Genomic DNA, 20,695 nt, shown 5'->3' with positions numbered 1-20,695 from the left:
TCTTCGTTTAGATTTTCATCTTGGAAATGGCATTTTTCAAAAATTACGAATTTCACTTGAGAATTCGTCAAGACCGAACGGTTGTACCTAGATGGATGAAATTCTCAGACTTATTACTAGAAGAGTTGCTCTTTCAGAAGATGTATCACATTTAGATCTACCATAATTTTCCTGGAAGAAAAACTACTCGCAAGTTGACCTTCGAAAAATTCCCAAAAAAAAATATTGAAACTTCAGAAATAGTCTCAGAGAATTCGAAAATGAAAGTGTGGTCTGGTTGAATGAAACTAAAAGTGTTTTGGGAAATGTAAATATAAGATTTATTCAAATAAAAATACAGGATCGAATATTAAATACGTTCAGTATATATAAACATTTAAAGTTGGAATGATTTCTTGGCAAGGTATAAATATATAGCGGGACATCTAAAGGCACTACTAAGCTAGTTTATCCAATTCATATATTAGAAATATACCTTATTTACATTTCGTTCTTCGGGATTTTCAGATGAAACGTACCTTTGATCCTATATAAATACACGTAAAGCCCATCGAATTCAATCTGATCAGAAAAATTCTAAATTATACATATTCGATCTGAATCTGACTTCACCGTTTCTCGAAATTTGGCTGGATTACACAAGGCATCACGTTCGTGTGGAGTTAAATTGAGTATTATCTTCACTTTATTCATGAAATATCATCCTCTTGTGTTTTGTTCTTCTCGTTTCGAATCTTTTCGGAGATCTAGTGTACACTGATGCAAATTAAAAATTCCACAATATTCGCAAACGTTCGAAAACCCTTTGCAATATCACATTCATTTTTATCACTAAAATATCATTCACATTACGATACAAATCGAATGTGACCATCTTTACATCTGAGGAATGATTACAATCTAAAACTAACAGTCCTTAATAAAATATTCACTTCTCAATTTTTGGCAAGCTTCAAGATATTTACGAAACTAACTTTATAATATTTATAAATTTCGGGGTATAAAAAATACATTGCTAAAATCCCCCAATACCTCGGGGAGCCTCTAATCACTTCAACAATTTCAATCAAACGGAATTTCAACATCGAATCAACAAAATAATTTTTATTGCAATCTTAGGTGAACAAAATAAGGCGAGAACTTCAACACTTAAATAGACGCTCAATTATTCAACTATCCAATAAATTATGCAATCTAAATTCAACTTACTTTCAACTTATATTGAAATATTTAAAATATCCTTTAATAAATAACTATACACATATTCAACAGTTTAAAAACGCACTCAAGCAAGGTGTCAGGAAAGCGGTGTGCAGACATGCAGAAAAATACCATAATTATACATAATTGCCAGTTTTAACTGACAATTATACATAATTGTCCGTTTTAACTGACAATTATAAATATAATTATCAGTTTTAACTGATAATTATACATATCACTATCAGTCTTAACTGATAATTATACATAATAGACAGTTTTAACTGCCAATTATGTATAATTGTCAGTTTTAACTGAATCATTGTCAGTTTTAACTGATAATTATACATAATTGGCAGCTTTAACTGACAATTACACATAATTGACAGTTTTAACTGTTAATTATACATAACTGACAGTTTTAACTGTTGATTATACATAATTACCAGTTCGAGCTGGCAAATATACATAATTGCTTGTACAAAGTGGCCATTATAATACTTTTTCTGCGTGTCTGTTCAGCTCTTTCGTAGTTTGCAGCCTCTCATAGGTTCATGACGAATCTTGAGATCTCGAATTGTTTGTTCGGAATCATCCTGTACATTTTCGTTCGAATAAGAATAGAGACTTGGAAAAAATTCTTCGAACCCTATGTAGAATATCTCGAATCGTTTAAATTGTTTTATACAAGTCTTCGGGGATATTAGGCCAACTTCAGAGAAGAATTTGGGTGGATATGATTGATCGTTACAGAAGAGGAGACCTTTTCGGGGAATCCTCCAGTTCTGCACGAAAATCTGGATGATATTATAGGTTGTATATTAAATTTGATGGAAGAAAATATTGAGCAGGGGAATTATGGAAAAATGGTGGGAAATCCCAACTTTCCAATGTCTTCAGCAACAAAATAGGAAGCATCATTCGAAGATACACTCCACACCTTCGCATCGAACAAATAAAACGAATCAACAATTGCACCTCTTCAAAATCTTATTAAAAAACGAAACCATAACAATTTCGAGAGTCGTAGAAGAACCCCCCTCGCGTCCTCGACCTTAAAAAGTATGTACAAGCGCGACCAGTTCATTTCTTCTCGTCGTTCTCAGTCTTTTCCTCCAGTATCTTCGCCTCGCCCCTGCTCGCGAACCTCATCTGCTGCGACAGGTGGACGTTGTCGTACTTGCTGAAACGGGCCATCGCCTCGATGTCCTTGATGACGTCCGGCATCGGGTTGTGCGTCTCGACGTGGGACGGCGTCGCCCTGTAGTCGCCGTATACCTCCAGGAGCGCCTCCATCAGTCTGGTCTTGGTCTTGTCGTCCTGGTTGGTCTTGATCAGGACGTTCCTCCAGTAGGAGCACACGTCGCTCAGGGTGGTCTTGTTGGACTTCTCCTCGTGCAGTATACGGACCATGTGCCTGAGGAGGATGGTCAGCACCTCTTTTCTCTTGACCGTGTCCACGTTCTTCTTCAACTTTTGTTTCACCAGGTTGTGGTTGAAATTATCTGGGGTAAGAATAGGGGATGAATTGATGAGGTTATAAAAAACGAGTGAATTAACAGCAATTTTAGTAAAATGAACGTGGTAATCTGCAAATAGATGCGCAAAATCTCGAAAAGCTGCTGGGTTCGATGGCATTTAACCTGGGAAAAGCTTTATCTTGGCTGTTGTCGTTTTGTGACAATATTTTGAACTCTGGTAATTTTCCAACCGAATTTAAAGAAGCGAAAGTTATTGCAATTTTGAAGCATGGTGAAAATTCTTCAGATCCGAATTATTATCGTCCTATAAATTTACTGAGTGTCCCTTTCAAAATTCTAGGAAGATTGATCTAATTTAGGATTGGAGATGCTTTAAAAATTTGTCAGGAAAAATTCTTTCGTTGAATGTTATTATTTCCTTTATGTCCTAATCCAAATAAAATAGAAGTTTCCTGTTTTATTGAATAAGAAACAAAAATATAGACAATCGAGAGTTACTTTTGATGATGATGTTTTACAGCATCATTTCAATCCTAAATATCTCGGAAATAAAATAAGATTGTTCGTTGAGTTTGAAAGTTCATTTATACTTTGACCAAAATTCCTCCAAAACAATAAATGAAGGACCCAAAGGAGGCATAAATGCCTGTACATGGGTGGTCCCAAAAAAAAAGAAAAACACAATATTCTCCATAAGAAAAATCACTTGACCCCCCAACCATCTCAAAACTAAACACATCTTTACAACATCAAAAGATAAACTATGACATTTAAATAATCAACAAAAAAACACAATTTTTTAGAGAATTTATATTTTATATCACTATCATAGTTTTTATCGCTCTCCTTAAGTTCTTCTTTAGGCTGTCACCAACACCAACCATCGACTTCAAATTGTTAGGAAGTTTATTATAGTAAACTTTGGCGTAATAAGAGGAGCTTCTTTGACCTATCTTCAGTTTTTGTCTAGGCAGTTCAACACTTCTATGCCTGGTATTAGTATATTTGGAAAGTTTACATTTAAAATGAAAATCGAGGAACAATACGATTCTTTGTCACGTACAAATATTTTAACAGTGGATTCTTGAGGTCAAAAGAAACACCTCCTATCTCTCTTCAATCTCTTCAATAAAGCTGTGATTATTGATCTACTTCAAAAAAAGACCGTGGATTTGATCTGCCTAGAAAAATTTAGTGTATGCTAAATCGACTTAGGTCTGGCCATGGTCGGTGTAATAGCATGCTCTTCAGATAGAATGCTGTTGGAATTCCGAGCTATGAGTGAAGGTTTCGAAGGAATTCATTCAGTGACTGATTCTTTTTCTAGATGGGTTCCAAATTTCGAAATTATTCAATGAGAGATACAAAACTCGATACCTCTTTCATTTGTTCTTTCTTTTTTGTTTCCAGATTATTCTCACTTCGTCAACCACCATGGTAGAAAGAAGAGCGACGAAGTTTAGGATTTTGTCCTATTTTAAATTAAGATATCCTTCAATATGATAATTTCAGGTTAGTTTTTCCTCAAATTCATTATAATTACACTTATACAGGCAGACAGAGAGTTTTTTCTGAGGTTTTCATCTGTTTTCATATACCATACGAATATATGTTGGCATTTTTCCTCTGCTTACACTGAGATTTGGAACGAGTCTCTTGTTGCCATTTCCTTCATTATTTTTAGATTGTAGAAGTTTGTCTACGATTTACTACAGTGAGATGTGCAAAAATATCCCAATCAAACGAATTTGTTAGTTTCTTTTCGAATTTTTATGTTGTCTATACTGTTCATTTATGCGCATCCGCCATTTTTCGGTGATTATAAAAATGATCAGAAAGTATTGCCGACCAACCAACCAACTTATTTCAACGCAAACATTAGTGAATTACAACAATTATTTTATCAAGACAAATTGGACTCACCACAGTTACATTCTTCGAAGTATTCCTTTGGTATCAACGGTTCGGACAGGTCGTTTATGTACTTCCTGAGCGCCCCAGCGAAGTCGTGTATGTCCGCCTTGATCTTCTCCAGCTCGTTCAGCTTGTTCTTGGCCAGTTTCTTCGAGATCTTGTCGATCTTCACCTGCGAACCGGTCTTCTTGTAGATACCCTCCGTTTTGGCGTTCGCCTCCACCAGATCCACCATTTTCGTGATGACATCGTAGGCTACATCGTTAATACTGCTACAACTAGAACCTACAAACCAAAGATATTAACCGGTGTCTTTAGTCGTTATATCCAGATTGTCGTACTTTTTTTGTGTCCTTTCAGGGGTTCCATCTCTTTCCAATGTTTCGCTTCGATCCTACTTTTAATGTCGATCTGGAAGGTAAAACTTTAGAGATTTTTTTTTTTTAAAGAGTGAGGAAGGGACATACTTGTTCTAAGCTTCTAGAGAGATCTTTCGGGTGGTCCTTGTAATGGTTGAGGAGGAGATCCAATACTTTGCTGTTGCTGGAAGACTGCGCCATGATGTCGACGCAATTGTCAGGTACGAACATTAACGATGGTCCCCAGCATATCGTCATGTTGTATATATCCATTTTATTCGTTTCCTTGTGTTCTATTATGTTCAGTAAATGCCTCAGGAGACATATCAACGTTTCGTAGTTAGCCTTTGGCAGTTTGCGAACTATCAGGTCGATAGAACGTGGTGATTTGTCTGAAAGTAAAATTGGTACATTTTAAACATTGTACGAGGATGTATTGATATCTAGTTAGCCTAGACCAGTTCCATGCATAAAAAAACAGTCGAATTGGGCTAAAACGGATATCTGAAGCACTGAATATTTCATACGAACGCGCTCATCATATAGTTCACGTCAATTTGGACATGAGAAAAATTTCTGCAAAATGGATCCCCGAATGTTTGAATGTTGACCAAAAGAGTGCAAGGGTAGAAGCATCGCGTTCGATCTGTGCTCGATTTGAAAACGATGTAGACTTCCTAAACCGAATTGTTACTATGGATGAGACTTGGGTACATTTCTACGATCCAGAAACAAAGCAACAATCGATGGAATGGCGACACTCTGGTTCTCCAACACCTAAGAAGTTTCGTGTCCAAAAATCTGCTGGAAAAGTTCTTGCTTCAGTTTTTTGGGATTGCCATGGAGTAATCATGATTGATTTTTTGGACAAGGGTTGAACAATAACCGGAGATTACTATTCGACATAACTGACCACTCTACGGGAAAAAATTAAAGAGAAAAGACGCGGAAAGCTATGCAAAGGTGTTTTGTTTTTGCAGGACAACGCCCCTGCACACGAATCTCATGTTGCCATGCAGAAAATTCGTGATTTAGGGTTTGAATTAGTAGAACACCCCCCTTATTCACCAGATTTGGCTCCATCCGACTAAATTTTCTTCCAACGAGGAGGTAATAAAAGCTGTGGAGGTCTGGTTTGCAGAGCAAGAAGAAACATTTTTTTTGAAAGGTCTAGAGACGTTGCAGGTTCGCTGTTTTAAATGTATCCAATTAAGAGGAGAATATGTCGAGTAATAAAATATTTTAACATTGAAATTTGTTCGGTTCTATAGTAGGCAAAGAATTTTTCAATATATCCTCGTAAAAGGAGATAAATAATCGAAAAACTCACCGGCAGAGGACAGCAGCTCCTCGCTGACATTTATAGGTATAAGGGGCTCCTTGAGCTCGCGAAAGAACAGCTTCAGGGCCCCCGTCAGCACGTCCACGTCCTCGTAATACTGATCCAGAATACTCAGGTTGCCCTTGTCCACCTCGAACCTTATCTTCTGTATGGTGGCCAGGTTGCCGGACGTCCTGTATATGCCCACCTGGCTTATGTTGCTCGGCATCTCGATCAGCTGTATCGACTTGGTGAGGAACTCCGGCACGCAGTCGTGCATCTGGTAGATGTTCTGGATGGTGTTGCCGAATATCGACTCGTTCATGTAGATGCCCTTCTCGACCAGGAACTCCCTGCTCGACCTCTTGCCGAGCAGCCGCAGCAGCTTGGTCTTTATCGAGGACTTCTCGCTGAGCGGGGAGTTCAGGCGTTCGCTGTCCACGAAGCATCTGGCGTCCTTGGAGGTGTCGAAGTATAGCTGGATGGGCACGTTGTTCACGTCGTGGAGAACCACGTTCTTCTTGTCCAGCTGCTGGATGCCAGGTCTCAGTTCGACCTGCTCCTTGAGCACCTGTAACGGTACACGTTAAACGACATGGATTCTCTTAAACTATGAAGAAGAAAAGTTGAGTTGAACTGGGAGCCTTTGACCGTTTTGGTCCAATCTCTAAGCCAGATGATATCAAAGTGTTATTTAAAAATAAAATAAAGGACATCAAGGCAATGGATCAACGGTTGAACTGTCCAAGCAAGGCTCAATCGACCTGCTAGGAAGTCTGTGTTAAAGATCTGGTAAATTTTCCCTTATTCTGCGATATACAGGGTGTCACAGCGGACCCACAACCCTAAGCACTGAATATTTCATAGGAACGCGTTCATCAAATAGTTCACGTCAATTTGGACATGAGAAAAATTGCTGCAAAATGGATCCCCAAATGTTTGAATGTTGACCAAGAGCGTGCAAGGGTAGAAGCATCGCGTTCGATCTGTGCTCGATTTTAAAACGATGTAGACTTCTTAAACCGAATTGTTACTATGGATGAGACTTGGGTACATTTCTACGATCCAGAAACAAAGCAACAATCGATGGAATGGCGACACTCTGGTTCTCCAAGACCTAAGAAGTTTCGTATCCAAAAATCTGCTGGAAAAGTTCTTGCTTCAGTTTTTTGGGATTGCCATGGAGTAATCATGATTGATTTTTTGGATAAGGGTAGAACGATAACCGGAGATTACTATTCGACACTACTGACCACTCTACGGGAAAAAATTAAAGAGGAAAGACGCGGAAAGCTATCCAAAGGTGTTTTGTTTTTGCTGGACAACGCCCTTGCACACAAATCTCATGTTGCCATACAAGATATTTGTGATTTAGGGTTTGAATTACTAGAACACCCCCCTTATTCACTAGATTTGGCTCCATCCGACTATCATCTCATTACCCAAGTGAAAAAAAGTTTAAAAGGTCGTGAATTTTCTTCCAATGAGGAGGTAATAAAAGCTGTGGAGGTCTGCTTTGCAGAGCAAGAAGAAACATTTTTTTTCAAAGGTCTAGAGACGTTGCAGGTTCGCTTTAATGAATGTATCCAATTAAGAGGAGAATATGTTGAGTAATAAAATATTTTGGACATTAAAATTTTGTTTGGTTCTATAGTAGGCTGAGAATTTTTCAATATATCCTCGTAATTCGCTTCGATTGCAATAATCATCGAGTAATATGTGTGATAGCTTTGAGAAAAATTCCGTAAACGGAAACAATGAAATTTACGAGTTTCTCATGATATTAGTATCATATTTCTACAACACAGCGCCTAATTAACGACGTGTTAAAGATTAACGTTTCTTTTGTGCATTGAAGAGCGTTATCGAAATCATTGATTGGCGCATTTAGCGGTTTTACTACCTCAATGTGTACGGCTTCAAAACTGTGTCATGTAACCTTACCTCAGGCCTTTAAAAAAATCTAAATGGACATCAAAATCTGAACGTTGTGCTTAGCTTTTCCAAAACTATTGAATACGAGTATTTCTTTCATTTTATTCATTCTGGCTTTATTTAAATACACTGCTCAAAAGAGTGGGTACATCTAATATACAGGGTGAGTCTTTGACACATACAAATATTTCAACAGTTGATTCTTTTCCTTTACCATTATTTTCGAATTTTGGCATAGCTCATTATGAAAACTTAAAAAGGCTATATCGTTTTATCAGGGCCAATTTGAAAAACATGTTAAGGGAAAAAAGTATTTCTGTTGACCTCAAGAATCTACTGTTGAAATATTTGTACGAGTTAGAGACTCACCCTAAAGGGAAATAATTTTTTATATGAACTGATGTGTTAAGTTAGTTGCCTACATAAGCAACCTGCCTGAAATGGCAACAGTAAGCAAGACTGCTTTATAGCGATAACAGAGTTTTTGATCAGTGTAGATAGCTCATGTTCTAAGGCATAAGCAGATGCTTATAGTGTGCAGGATAAACAGCAGGGCATCGAGATAACACACATTTTTCTTCATCTCGGAGAATAGGGTTGTCTTAGTCTGATTTACTATTCAAGTCAATGCCCTTTGATATCCAAGCACGATTCTAGTGATAATTTTCCTTTGATACTCACTTTATTCTGTCCAGATCTACCGACAATATGAATCTCATTGTCCTCGAACACCAATCTCTCCTGTCTGTTTATCTTGGCGCACAGCTCGTCGCCGATCACTATTTTCGAAACGCCCTTTATCTCGTTCAACCTACCCCTGCGAAAAAAAAAATTGTTACAACTATTTTTTTCGTCTATTTCAAAATATAACTTACTGAGAGAGCCCGGATATGTCGCAGTTTAGAGTTTTGGCCCTGACAGCGTTAGGGAGAGTCTTCTTCCTCACCACCACAGGGTCCTCCAGCACTGGGAACTTCTGGGGCTTCGGGAAGGAGTGCGGGGCATCATCTTCGATCTTTATGGAATTGATGAATTCCTGCAAAGAAATCGGGGATTAGTCCAGGTGTTGCCTGATGGGTTTAAACGACCCAGAGAAGACAAAGTTCACAATTGTTGGAATTTTAACTCTGTTAGGTGAATTTTTACTTGTTATGGGCATAATGGCCATGTAATAAAAGATCTACAGCTTCCCCTTGATGTTTTTAGCGAAAGTTACATCAACACAGCCATCATTTGATTATCTCGATGAAAAACCGCCGAGAAAACAACTCATACCTCCAGTTCTACCTTCAGCCGGTCGGGCAACTTGTCGTACGACGACATGGTCGTCCGATTTCATCGCACACACTCCCACGTGACGCGTCCTTCCCGAAAACACGAGCGCATTTCCAAGAACCCAATCGTCTATCTGTCCTCGACGAAGGAGCACATGTAACTAGGAATGTTTTAAAACGAATCAGTCCTCGTTTCACGATAAGATATCGGATACCCATTTCATATTCGACATATCGATTACATTATGCCATTCGGCTGGTCCCCGTAACGCGATATCTTATTTGACGTTGTGCGAACAGGGCAAACGTCTTGATTGAAGCCTTGGACGTGTGGATTCTGGAGCCTATCAAGGAAAAAACGGGTTATACGAGGATTGAGCCTATCAAGGTTGTCATTTCGGTGTGTGCTTGATTACAAAGCGACTGTCAAGGGAGGCTTAGATCAATTGGGTCTTGTTGAGCAGCCATGGTCCTTAGCCGACAATATTGGTGCAATGAACAAACTTTCTTCGAACAATATCGACTTCATTCGAAACTGGACCCACAAATTAAAAAACTGGCAAGAGTCCCATTAATTAACACCATTTTTAACCCACATTGAGGTGCACAACACGTGGAAAATTTAGGTCAAGCCATCTTCTTGGTCCTTCGAGCCGAATCTTTCGTTTCACCCCCGTACATCACGTGGCCGAGTTATAGATGGGGTCGGTTTCAAATCGAATTTTGCGATTTTTTCGAGGGACATAGAAGCTCGTTCGCGTGCAGTGCTATCTCGTCGTACACTGAAATGAATGAAGTGTAATTTGGTAGGCGGCAAGAAGTTCTAGACGCATAATCAGCTAATTATGGGTACCAGGGTCGGATGGAAAAGAAATTGAACGCTGGTGAAACCCGAAACATCCCAGTATAATTATACTGCTCAGTGGGTCATTTGCTTACATGTTATAATATACGGGGTGAGTCTCTGACTCGTCCAAATATTTTAACAGTAGATTCTTGGGATCGAAAGAAACACTTTTTTCCTATACCTTTTTTTCCAATTCGGTCCTGATAAAAAGATATAGCCATTTCAAGTTTCCATAAGGAGCTATGCCACCCCTGGAGAAAGAAAATTCCCTTCAGAATCATTAGTTAAACCTCTATATATCTGTGGATCTTTTGAACAGAGTTACATTCAGCTGAAGTACACAATTTTTCATATTTCACAGATGCTTTTTAATTTTTGAACATCAAATTACTCGAAAACAGCGCATTATACGAGAAAATATAAAGAATACTTTTATTTCACAAAACTTTCAAACATTAGATGGCGTCCAACATAGTTTCAAGAGTTGGGTTCTTTGAATTTTTGGTATTTTTATGGTACGTAATGGTCATAATGAGAAAACTGGAAGACGTGGGTGATATCTTGTGTTCGAAAAAGATTCATCACATAAATGAAAAACTATAATCCGAAATTCATTCCATTCGATAAAACCGTTAGTGAGATAAAACTAAAAATAACATTTTTTATGGTTTTTCAACAGCCTGTATCTTTTAAACCGAGCCGATTCGGACAAAATGGTGAGGGAAAAAAGTGTTTCTTTTAACCTCAAGAATCTACTGTTGAAATATTTGTAAAAGTCAAAGACATGAAAGAGACGAAGCGAGGGACGTGGCTGTCTTAGGTCATGTAGCAATGGATCCGAGCTCTAGAAGTAGGAAATTGTCCGATGTATTTGGTGTTTCACGCACAACAAACATGAGAATCCTTAAAAACATAAATTCCATCCTTACATGATACGATTGGTTCAGGAATTGGCTGATGGAGTCTGCGAGTTTAAAAAAGGTTCCTTATGTTAAAATATTTGTACGAGTCAAAGACTCACCCTGCATAGGGTAAAATAAAAACGATTTTGTATAAGGTACTGATGTATTAAGTCAGGTGAATGAAATGGCAACAGCAAGCAAGGCTGTTTTAGATCCAAACTTCGTTAATCCAAATGGGACATCCTGTGTTTTATTACATTTTTCGATTCTTCAGTTTATTCGAACTTCTCCATACCCAAACCTCGAGGTTTGAATTTGATTTGTCTCGAATTTGACGTGAAGATAGTCTTGAATGAATTATTATATTCTCGAAAATCTTCAGATTTATGTACAGGGTGTGAAACATTGTTTGATAGATATTTTTGCGTCCCATCTAATGGTCTAATACGTGGTGTAATATTTAAATTAAAATACTCCGGTGTCCCATTCGAAATAACCAGGTTTGAGTGTAGGTGACCAGATTTAAAATCTCAGTTTTTATCTTCTCAGACGTCTCTCATAACGATACATTCAATTCCCGATCAATAAATAAAGAAAAAGGTGACATATACAAGGAACTTATCAGTTATCTATTTAGATGACTCAATCATTCACGTTTACATCAAATAAACGCTTGTAAAGAATTCTCCACGCTACACCCATGATGAAATTCACTCGCACATAAAAATTTGTGAGGATTTACATACTCATGAAGAGGATTTTTCACGGTCCCCTGTATCCTGAATGGGTTCATTAAAGCATGACTTCATCACATCGAGTTAAAGCAGGATGTACGTTATCTACTGTGTGGTGCCTTGCTGACCCCTCACTTGCAATTTTTCAATCCAGGAAATGAGGAGAAAGCTAATAATAAAAAACATAGTCATCGTACAGATTTTCAATGGAGGTATCGAGGCAACCTTACAGAATTATCACCAGTGGAGGACAAGATGGGGTGAGTTAAAAATTCTTCAAGACGAGAGTTGCTCTTCTAGAATTCATGTATTACGTTCAGATCTACGATGATTTATCTGGGATATCACCACTGATTCGAGCGACTTCCTTCAGAAGGCTCATCGACCTTAATAGAAACTTATGCTAGATCGAAAACATTAAAACACCATCTACTCGAGCATCACCATAACACATATTCAGAGTGTCACGTTACATAACACCCATCCATCATCGTGTACGATGAAAACAAACAAGGAGAGATTGAAACTCACTTTCACTCCAAATCACATACCTTCCAGATGACTTGAAGAAGACAGGGGCGTCTCAGCATCCTATGGGAGCAAGGGGCATCCTACACAAGTTTGTCTCGATGAAAACACTCACATTAGCAGGGGAGAAGTTTCAGCTAGATGGCTGAACAATTAACCACTGTAACCAACGGTGCTTGAATGAAATGATTGCCCCGTTCCAGATGATCGAAACGATTGTACTTAGTTGGCGTGGTACCGACAGGTGATTCACGTCCATTGAAAGGAAACAACGGCCATGGGGATTCCTACACGGATATTTGGCTTTCGTTTGTTTACCATCTTGGGATTGGAAGTTACTTATGTACGTGAGGATCTTCATATATGCGAGTCCTGTGACCCGTTTTGTATTCAGCCAGAGCCTCTTGACAGGTCAACGATTTTGCACGTTGCTCGTTTTGTTTCGAGAGCATTTTACATTAGGAGAGAAGGCAAGGGATGCTCGACGAGAAGGGTGCAAACAAGCGGGGTTTCCATTGAATGCTTGGAAGAAATTAAATCACCTCTTACCCCACGATTTTACATAATAAGTTGCTGTTGGCAGCAAAGACCACAATGGAATAAAGCGGTGTAACTCCTTGAAACAATCAACGATAAACTAGGCATAATCCAGTATGATCCAGCTAAAAATTCCATCAAATTTTAAAGGATACGGATGAAAATGTAATGTACAAATATTTTAATAGTAGATTCCTGAGGTCAAAAGATAAAGAAACACTTATTTCCTCCACCATTTTTTCCGAATCAGCTCGGTTTGAAAGATACAGGCTGTTGAAAAACCATAAAAAATGTTTTTATTGTTATATCTCACAAACGGTTTCATCGAATGAAATAAATTTCGGAATATAGTTCTCCATTTATTTGATGAATCTTTTTCGAACATAAGATATCACCCACGCCTTCCAGTTTTCTCATTATGATCATTACGTACCATAGAAATACCAAATATTCAAAGAACCCAACTCTTGAAACTAAGTTGGACACTATCTAATGAATATTTGAACGTTTTGTTGAATAAAAGTATTCTTCATATTTTCTTGTTCAATGCGCAGTTTTCCAGTAATTTGATGTTCAAAAATTAAAAAGTATGTGTGAAATTTGAAAAATTGGGTTATTTGGCTGAATACAACTCTGCTTAAAAGATCCACGGATGTGTAGTGTCACAGATTTAGCTTTTTATTCTGAAGTTGATTTTGTTTTACCAGGGGTGGAATAGCTCATTATGAAAACTCAAAATGGCTATATATTTTTATCAGAGCCGAATCAGAAAAAAAAGTTCAGGAAAAAAGTGTTTCTTCTTACTTCAAGAATCTACTGATGGAATATTTGTTCGAGCTACAGACTCACTCTGTACATATAATAACATCAATCGATTTAGGTGACTGCAATATTATAATTTACCATTTTTTACTAGAACCGTTCATTTTAGACTTAGAGTCAATTGATTGAATTTCTAAAAGAAATGCTGACATCCCAGTAGGCCTTAATCTCGTAGTTTACGATTGCTGGTCACAAAAGGTGTCCAAACATTTATGTATATACAACCGATGAACTAAAATATACTATTCCACAAAAGGTAAGGAAGTACATAGACTTTTTGACAGTTTCCCATTCTTGTACACCAAATGTTCATCTATGAGATATCGAAAGTTTACTCTGGAGGGTTTTTTTGTTCCTCGTTCGATAACTTTTTCAGTTTCGAGGAAGTTCTTGTAGTTTGCCTCTGAAGAATTTTGGATCAGTTATCATTTTACGTTCTTACGATCAACTTCGATTCATAATCTGAAAATTTGTTTTGCAATGATGCCTAGACGTGAACTTTGTGCAGATTAAGCCAACAGGGCTCTTGGTGTCATCGACAATATTGATCCTTTGTTTCATGCTGCTATTGGGCCATTGGGATCAGCTACGAAGAGCTTTGCTTCCTCATCAACCACCCCCACATACACTTCAACAACTAGGAAGGCATATACCGCAACTCTGGAGAGAAATTGACTAAGGCTACTTCCACAATTTGAGCGAAAGTATGCTAAGACTTGGTTGATGTTCTTGATTGCTCTTCACTGAGCAATTTTCAGAACGAACTAATTATGCACTACAAATGGTAAAATGAAATTTTCACTCGAAACTGTGGAACTTACAAATGGGCAAAAGAATGATTGAGATAGGTGAGTAAACATTCAGATTTCTCCTATTCAAAAATTGGTGAAAAATCTTCGAAACAACCTCAAAACTTCCTTATCTTTTGAGGAGCAGTATGAATTTCTGTGTGTGTAAATAAATAAGTGAACAACGAAAACGTTATACTACCGAGAGAAGTGGAAACATTAGAGATGAAAGAATTTCTAGGTGAACAAAGTCACGAAAAACTTAGCCCAGACGCTTCCGATTTACACCAGGTCGTTTTCACGTGGTGTTTTTGAATCCACCGACTAGCACCAAGTGCGATCCCCCTTCTAACCACCGATTTCACCCTCCGACCACTCAAGAGACGCCCACGACGTCGAAAACACCCCGAAACCGCGCGCGAGACCGCCTTACCTCGTTCTCCAGGACGCTCTCCTCCTCCTCGCAATCGAACCTCAGCTCCTGCCTCCACAGCATCACGTCTTCGGCCGCGTCCCACTCCGCGCTCTCGTAGAGCACCGGCTCAACCCTCAGCTCCTCCGTCGTCTCGCCGAAGACGACGGACACGCAGCGCTCCTCGCCGAACCTCACCTCCCCCAGGTCCCGGTGGACGTCATCCCCGTCGAGGTCCGCACCCTCTGAAGACGACGTCGAGAAAATCGCGATCGGCTCGTAGTACTCGGCCCGGGAACGTATCTCCTTCAGCCAGGCGCTGACGCTCCGGTAATGCGACATGTCCTCCTCGTCGGCGAAAACGCCCCACGACCACGATTGCGACACGGCGTTAACACACCACTTCCGGTCGCGCGGTTTATCACGGAAAACGTATTTTCGAACGTCGTCGGCCGCGTGCTGTGCTAGCTCGTTCGCTGCTATTTTGTAATAATGCCCCGTTTTCGACGTGCATACACGCGGACTTGGCCGTTCACAATATATCTCTTTGATAAGGAGGACACTCCCATTTGCCGAGCACTTAGTCATGCCTCTATCAATTTGTTTCGACGGAGATGACGACGATCCGAGAACTAACCACTGCATCTAGATGTTTTTAATTGGTGTAATTAGGCGGATAAATTGAGCGAGATGTTTTTCGTGACGTTTCAGGAACCGCTGCTGCGTCCCATTCACAGTCTTGTGCACGGGCCTATACATAAAGTCGTCTTTATACAACGATCGTGGGGTCTCAGGTTCGATCCTAGCGAGGAAACGTATATTTTCCCTTTAAATCACGATAGAATCTAGGGATATGACTCTGTTCGCATTTTCTGTACATTTATTTTCCTATAGAGTGTGGATCTCTGACTAGTATAAATATTTTAACAGTAGATTCTTGAGGTCAAAAGAAACACTTTTTTCCTTTACCATTTTCTTCAAATCGGCTCGGTTTAAAAGATACAGACTGTTGAAAAACCATAAAAAATTGTTTTTAGTTCTATCTCACAAACGGTTTCATCGAATGAAATGAATTTCGGAATATAGTTTTTCATTTATTTGATTAATCTTTTTGGAATACAAGATATCAACCACGTCTTTCAGTTTTCTCATTATGGCCATTACGTACCATAAAAATACCAACAATTCAAAGAGCCCAACTCTTGAAACTAAGTTGGACTCTATCCAATGAATATTTGAACGTTTTATAAAATAAAAGTGTTCCTCATATTTTCCCTTATAATGCGACGTTTTCGAGTAATTTGATGATCAAAAATTAAAAAATATCTGTGAAATTCTAAAAATTGGGTACTATGGCTGAATACTCTGCTTAAAAAATCCACAGATGTGTATTGTCACAGATTCAGCTAGTTATTCTGAAGGTAATTTTGTTTTTCCAGTGGTGGCACAGCTCATTATGAAAAATTAAGATGGCGAAATCTTTTTATCAGGGCCGAATCAGAAAAAATGGTATGGGAAAAAAGTGTTTCTTTTGACCTCAAGAATCTTCTGTTAAAATATTTGTACGAGTCAAAGACTCACCCTGTATTTTTACTAGGTTAAAACAGCGGCTTCGCTCTCTCAATATTTCATGGTGAAACGCTAGTTAAGATCTAATTAGAATAATTTAAGAAAGAAAATAGGCAGAAATTCAACAACCCCCACTATGAAAAATTGAATGGAAAAGAAATAATAATTAATAATCAACATGTAAAAAGCATTTTTCATCAGGAGTAAATGCTGCATGTAAGGGTCACATTCATTTTTATATCAATTAATTCTTTACCAGTCAAACCATTACAAAAATTCACCAAGGGAAAATCTCAAAATTATATTTCTTCTTCAGTGAGTGATTATCAAAAATATCAAGGTTTATCTTATCAAACTTCACCTAATGATAGTTTTACGACAATTTGTCTTGTTCTTCGTCAACAGCACAACCAGTAAACTAATCAATCAAACGAACAAATATTGTCTTTCTTACTCGAATTTAGATAATTCCTAATTTCGTTCATTTACACTAATTGATTTTGGCAAAATCATTTCAACTATGTGCTTGTAGATTTTCATCAAGTTTTTAAGTGGCTATCCATCGATTTCATTCAGAGGTGCTGTCAATCACCATGTCGATGTGCTCCACATGGGGATTTACCTTGCTCCGACCTTGTGCTTGTGCACCAAGTGAAAATATTTACACATTCCAATATTAAGTTCCGAGAACTACATTGGCATCATCGTACGGGAAAGATTGATCTCTATAGGATTACAGGATAGGTATCTCAGGAGAGTTGACTGAAAAAATTACGATCTTGATAGTTTAACCTCACCTACAACAGAAAAATCGAGAGTTCATTCGATTGTAACTGGCATAAAACGTGGAGATTTGGTCATATCGGTCGAAATAGAAGGTAAAACGCCAGATCTATAAGGTAAATAACCCGCAAAGGTAGTGAATTTTGTCACCGCAGGCGAGAGAAAGTGTTAATACATATTTCTGAAAGGCGTACGATCTAGCCTGCAGTTTCGCTTGTTTATCTTGGATGCATGATAATTATTGTTATTGTTGCGTAAAATCGAGAAATATATACGATCGTTGAATATATACAAGGCGATTCTCGTCTAAGGTATTCAAACCTCTACTCCAGTTGTGCAAACACAGGCTAGCCTTGCATGCAACATGATATTGATTGAAATTTTTAGGGTAAAAACTGATTAAAAAAATCTTCAGCTAAATATCTACACGAAGTTGCCATAGACTGTTTTGTCTAGGATCTCTATATTGGTCTTCATTTCTTTACTTACTTCGTTGTCCCTTATTTTATACAAAGCCCAGTCAGATTGGCTTTTCCATCTTTCCAATTTCCCGTCGTCCTGATCATGGTCCAGGGTCACAACACAAGCGGATTTTCTGTTTCTAGACGCACTTTTTTGTAAACCAGACGGTCCAGCATGGGAGTTTTTATGAGCCGTAGAAGCAGGAGATGAAAAAAGACGTTTGAGGAAAGAGGTCTTCCTCTGTGACATTCTTAAGTATTTTTTGTAGTTTTATTTGTGCCTAATAATCAAGTCAAAATCACTACATAGCACTGGAGAAAATCCATGGGATACAAATAAGAGTTGAATTAAGAGGAATAACAACATAAAATATGATCTACAAGGGCTGCAGGTGGTTCAGACAAAAATTGTTTGATGATACCGTGAGAAATGACAATCCAAGAGTTCCTTCATGTTTTATCGTTTTGGGACTTCTGGAAAGTGCAAAACGTTAAATATGAGATGGAAAACGTCCACCAAGAATCACATGGTCTCTATCGCTAATGAGGGATTTTCATTTAATCGTTTTGAATTCCAAGAGCAACAAGTTTGGTACCTTGGTCGTGTTACCACAACAGAAGGCCAGGGTGATAATTTATCGTCAATGTTCTGGTTCTGCGATAAATATATCCGTTCTGCTTTTTGATCGGGAGATGCCAGTGTCAAGTTCGAAAATACAGCAAAATAAACTGCTCGTCGGTAATTATAGTTATGTTTGCCAAAGATGCATTCTGGAGTGGATAGAACTATGAATTTTTGAAATTTTCAGCTTTTCTCAAATTTTAACTGTTATAAATCACGAAGAGCAGTTTATTCCATCATCGTTCCTTCCTCACTTTTGATGATCCTACCAAGATGAACAAAATTATTGGAACATTCGATGATCGTAACAACACTAAACGCACTAAAAAAAACGTTCCCTCTAACCCAAAAATTGTCAACGAATGCTTTCACCGCATTTCCACTCGGAAAATCAACAGGTATCGCGGAAATCTAAACAACTATTGACGCTTTTCTTATTTAGCTTCGCACTATCGCTGACTTATCTCGTAAAAAATCGCAACACCAAATCTCTGGAGTGGTTTTATCGACCTTAATCAGGTGTTGCGTGTATGACGCCATTGCACTTAATTCTGGATCAAATACAATGAAATATTTGAATGGGCGACCTATTCAGAGCTCATCAAAAAGTTGAATGCAGACAATGGCGTAAAATTGATGCGGTAAAATCAGGGAAGAAGGGCATACGATATCGTTGTAATATTAGTCATTTTAGCCTTTAATACCGATATAATATAATCGATATAAAATGTTAATTTTCACGACAGCTTCCTCAAACAATCAGTTTTTATCATTAAATCCCGTCCAAGTCTGTTGGTCCTAAGCCCTCTCTGTATTAATTACATTACGCCACACACCAAACCGCGACGTGTATCTCTGGTTGCCTACGATCGAACAGAAGCATGGGAATTAACATCAAATTAAATGTACTTTCTCTCACATTGTGTTCATTCACCTTAATTGTCAATTACAACCTTAAGCTTGTACAACAAGCGAACCAACACATAATTCTAGGCCAATTAAAATAATTCAGAGCAATTTCACTGCCAGATCGGACCCAATTTTAACTAACAAGAAAATTGAATAATTGCAGATGGCTCTTAGTTGATATTGATAATGATAACTTACCGTTTTTGAAACTTTGATTTTCTTGAATAACTGTACAGTTATGTGAGGTGGCATGTTAATATTTTCTTGCCACTACACAACTGCAAATTCAAATTGCAACATTCTTTAGAGAAGAATGACTTATCCATGGTAAAAACATAATAAATAATGCATAACTCAGGAATTTTCACCTTTGTTTCAATCATATAAAGAGTAATGAATCATTTAGAGGAACAAAAGAGATCCTAAACCCGAAACTTCAATCTACAGTTATTATTTATGTATACATAAATGTGACATTATGCCATTTTCAATCAACCAAATTCTCTGATTTAGGATCTTGAGCCTCTAATCAAATGATTAACTTTTTACCAAACAGGCTGTGTGTAAAGGCAGAATAATACTCACATTTGAAGCGCTTAGGTGGTCCACAGATAGAGATCTCCTATTGTGTAGAGTAGCCTGCCGATTGAATAAGTTACTGTTCTTCAATTGAGCTGCAAAATTAGGTACTGGTATTTGAGCTGCCACCTCGGTTTGAACTGAATTAAATGATTTAGTTTTGGATTCCAGCTTCAAAGACTGACACTCCGGGTCCTTGATACCAGACATGGATGAAATATCTTTCAAGGAACACGATTTCTGTCTCTTAATGCTTGACTTCAGCGGACTTATTGCTTCATGAGTTATTTTCCTCGCATCATTACTCTTTTCCTGTTTATTACTGGAGAAGCTTTCTCTTATTTCCTTCAGCTTAATGAGCATATCATGAGTGGTCTGTCTGAAGCTTTTCGATCGTTTTTCAAATGGCATAGTAGGCACGAAACTGACACCACCATTTGTGTTTTTTCCGGATCACTACATTATTTTGCTGATTTATTTGATATTTGATAAACAGATAATGCAAATTTTGAAGACAAGTGTTTGACAAGCTGTCAAATTTGTTTTTGTTTGGTTAAAATTTAAATGTCCCGCTATTTTTCTGCTGCGTGGCACCAACAGAATTCTGTTGAAAATCACAGACGGTGTCAGAAATTGTCTCTGGACGGAGTAATCTCATAGATTACTCCGTCTGTAATCTCACAGAGTACTCTGGCTCTGAAGTTCTGTGACTTCATAT

General features: G+C 38.1%; 1 protein-coding gene across 3 annotated transcripts; it reads right to left on the bottom strand.

Moving 5' to 3' along the window:
- Positions 1–296: 296 nt before the first annotated feature.
- LOC123319812 (rho GTPase-activating protein 12) lies at positions 297–20,522 on the bottom strand. Of its 3 annotated transcripts, none has more exons than XM_044906758.1 (8): positions 19,984–20,522; positions 9,086–9,246; positions 8,892–9,027; positions 6,285–6,846; positions 5,063–5,346; positions 4,937–5,006; positions 4,605–4,880; positions 297–2,705 (listed from the first exon to the last, which is right to left on the bottom strand). In XM_044906758.1, exons 1-8 carry the CDS (start codon positions 20,386–20,388, stop codon positions 2,284–2,286), a joined length of 2,316 nt encoding a protein of 771 aa, XP_044762693.1. In that variant the 5' UTR covers positions 20,389–20,522; the 3' UTR covers positions 297–2,283. The 3 variants fall into 3 exon arrangements, with proteins under 3 accessions (XP_044762693.1, XP_044762694.1, XP_044762692.1); XM_044906759.1 differs by lacking the exon at positions 19,984–20,522 and adding an exon at positions 17,896–18,138; XM_044906757.1 differs by lacking the exon at positions 19,984–20,522 and adding an exon at positions 15,076–15,679.
- Positions 20,523–20,695: the final 173 nt, after the last annotated feature.

Source organism: Coccinella septempunctata, chromosome 9 (assembly GCF_907165205.1).
Source record: "Coccinella septempunctata chromosome 9, icCocSept1.1, whole genome shotgun sequence".
NCBI lineage: Eukaryota > Metazoa > Arthropoda > Insecta > Coleoptera > Coccinellidae > Coccinella > Coccinella septempunctata.
The sequence above is the reverse complement of the archived record's forward strand: the minus strand, read 5'-3'. Positions and strand labels throughout refer to the sequence as shown.

Excerpts from the sequence above, each read along its gene's own strand:
- LOC123319812 (XM_044906757.1), bottom strand. The coding sequence starts at position 15,642 with ATGACTAAGTGCTCGGCAAATGGGAGTGTCCTCCTTATCAAAGAGATA. Across the intron at positions 6,847-8,891 it reads GTAGATCTGGACAGAATAAA|GTGCTCAAGGAGCAGGTCGA; the intron begins GTGAGTATCAAA and ends GTACCGTTACAG. Across the intron at positions 4,881-4,936 it reads CCTGAAAGGACACAAAAAAA|GTTCTAGTTGTAGCAGTATT; the intron begins GTACGACAATCT and ends TTTGGTTTGTAG.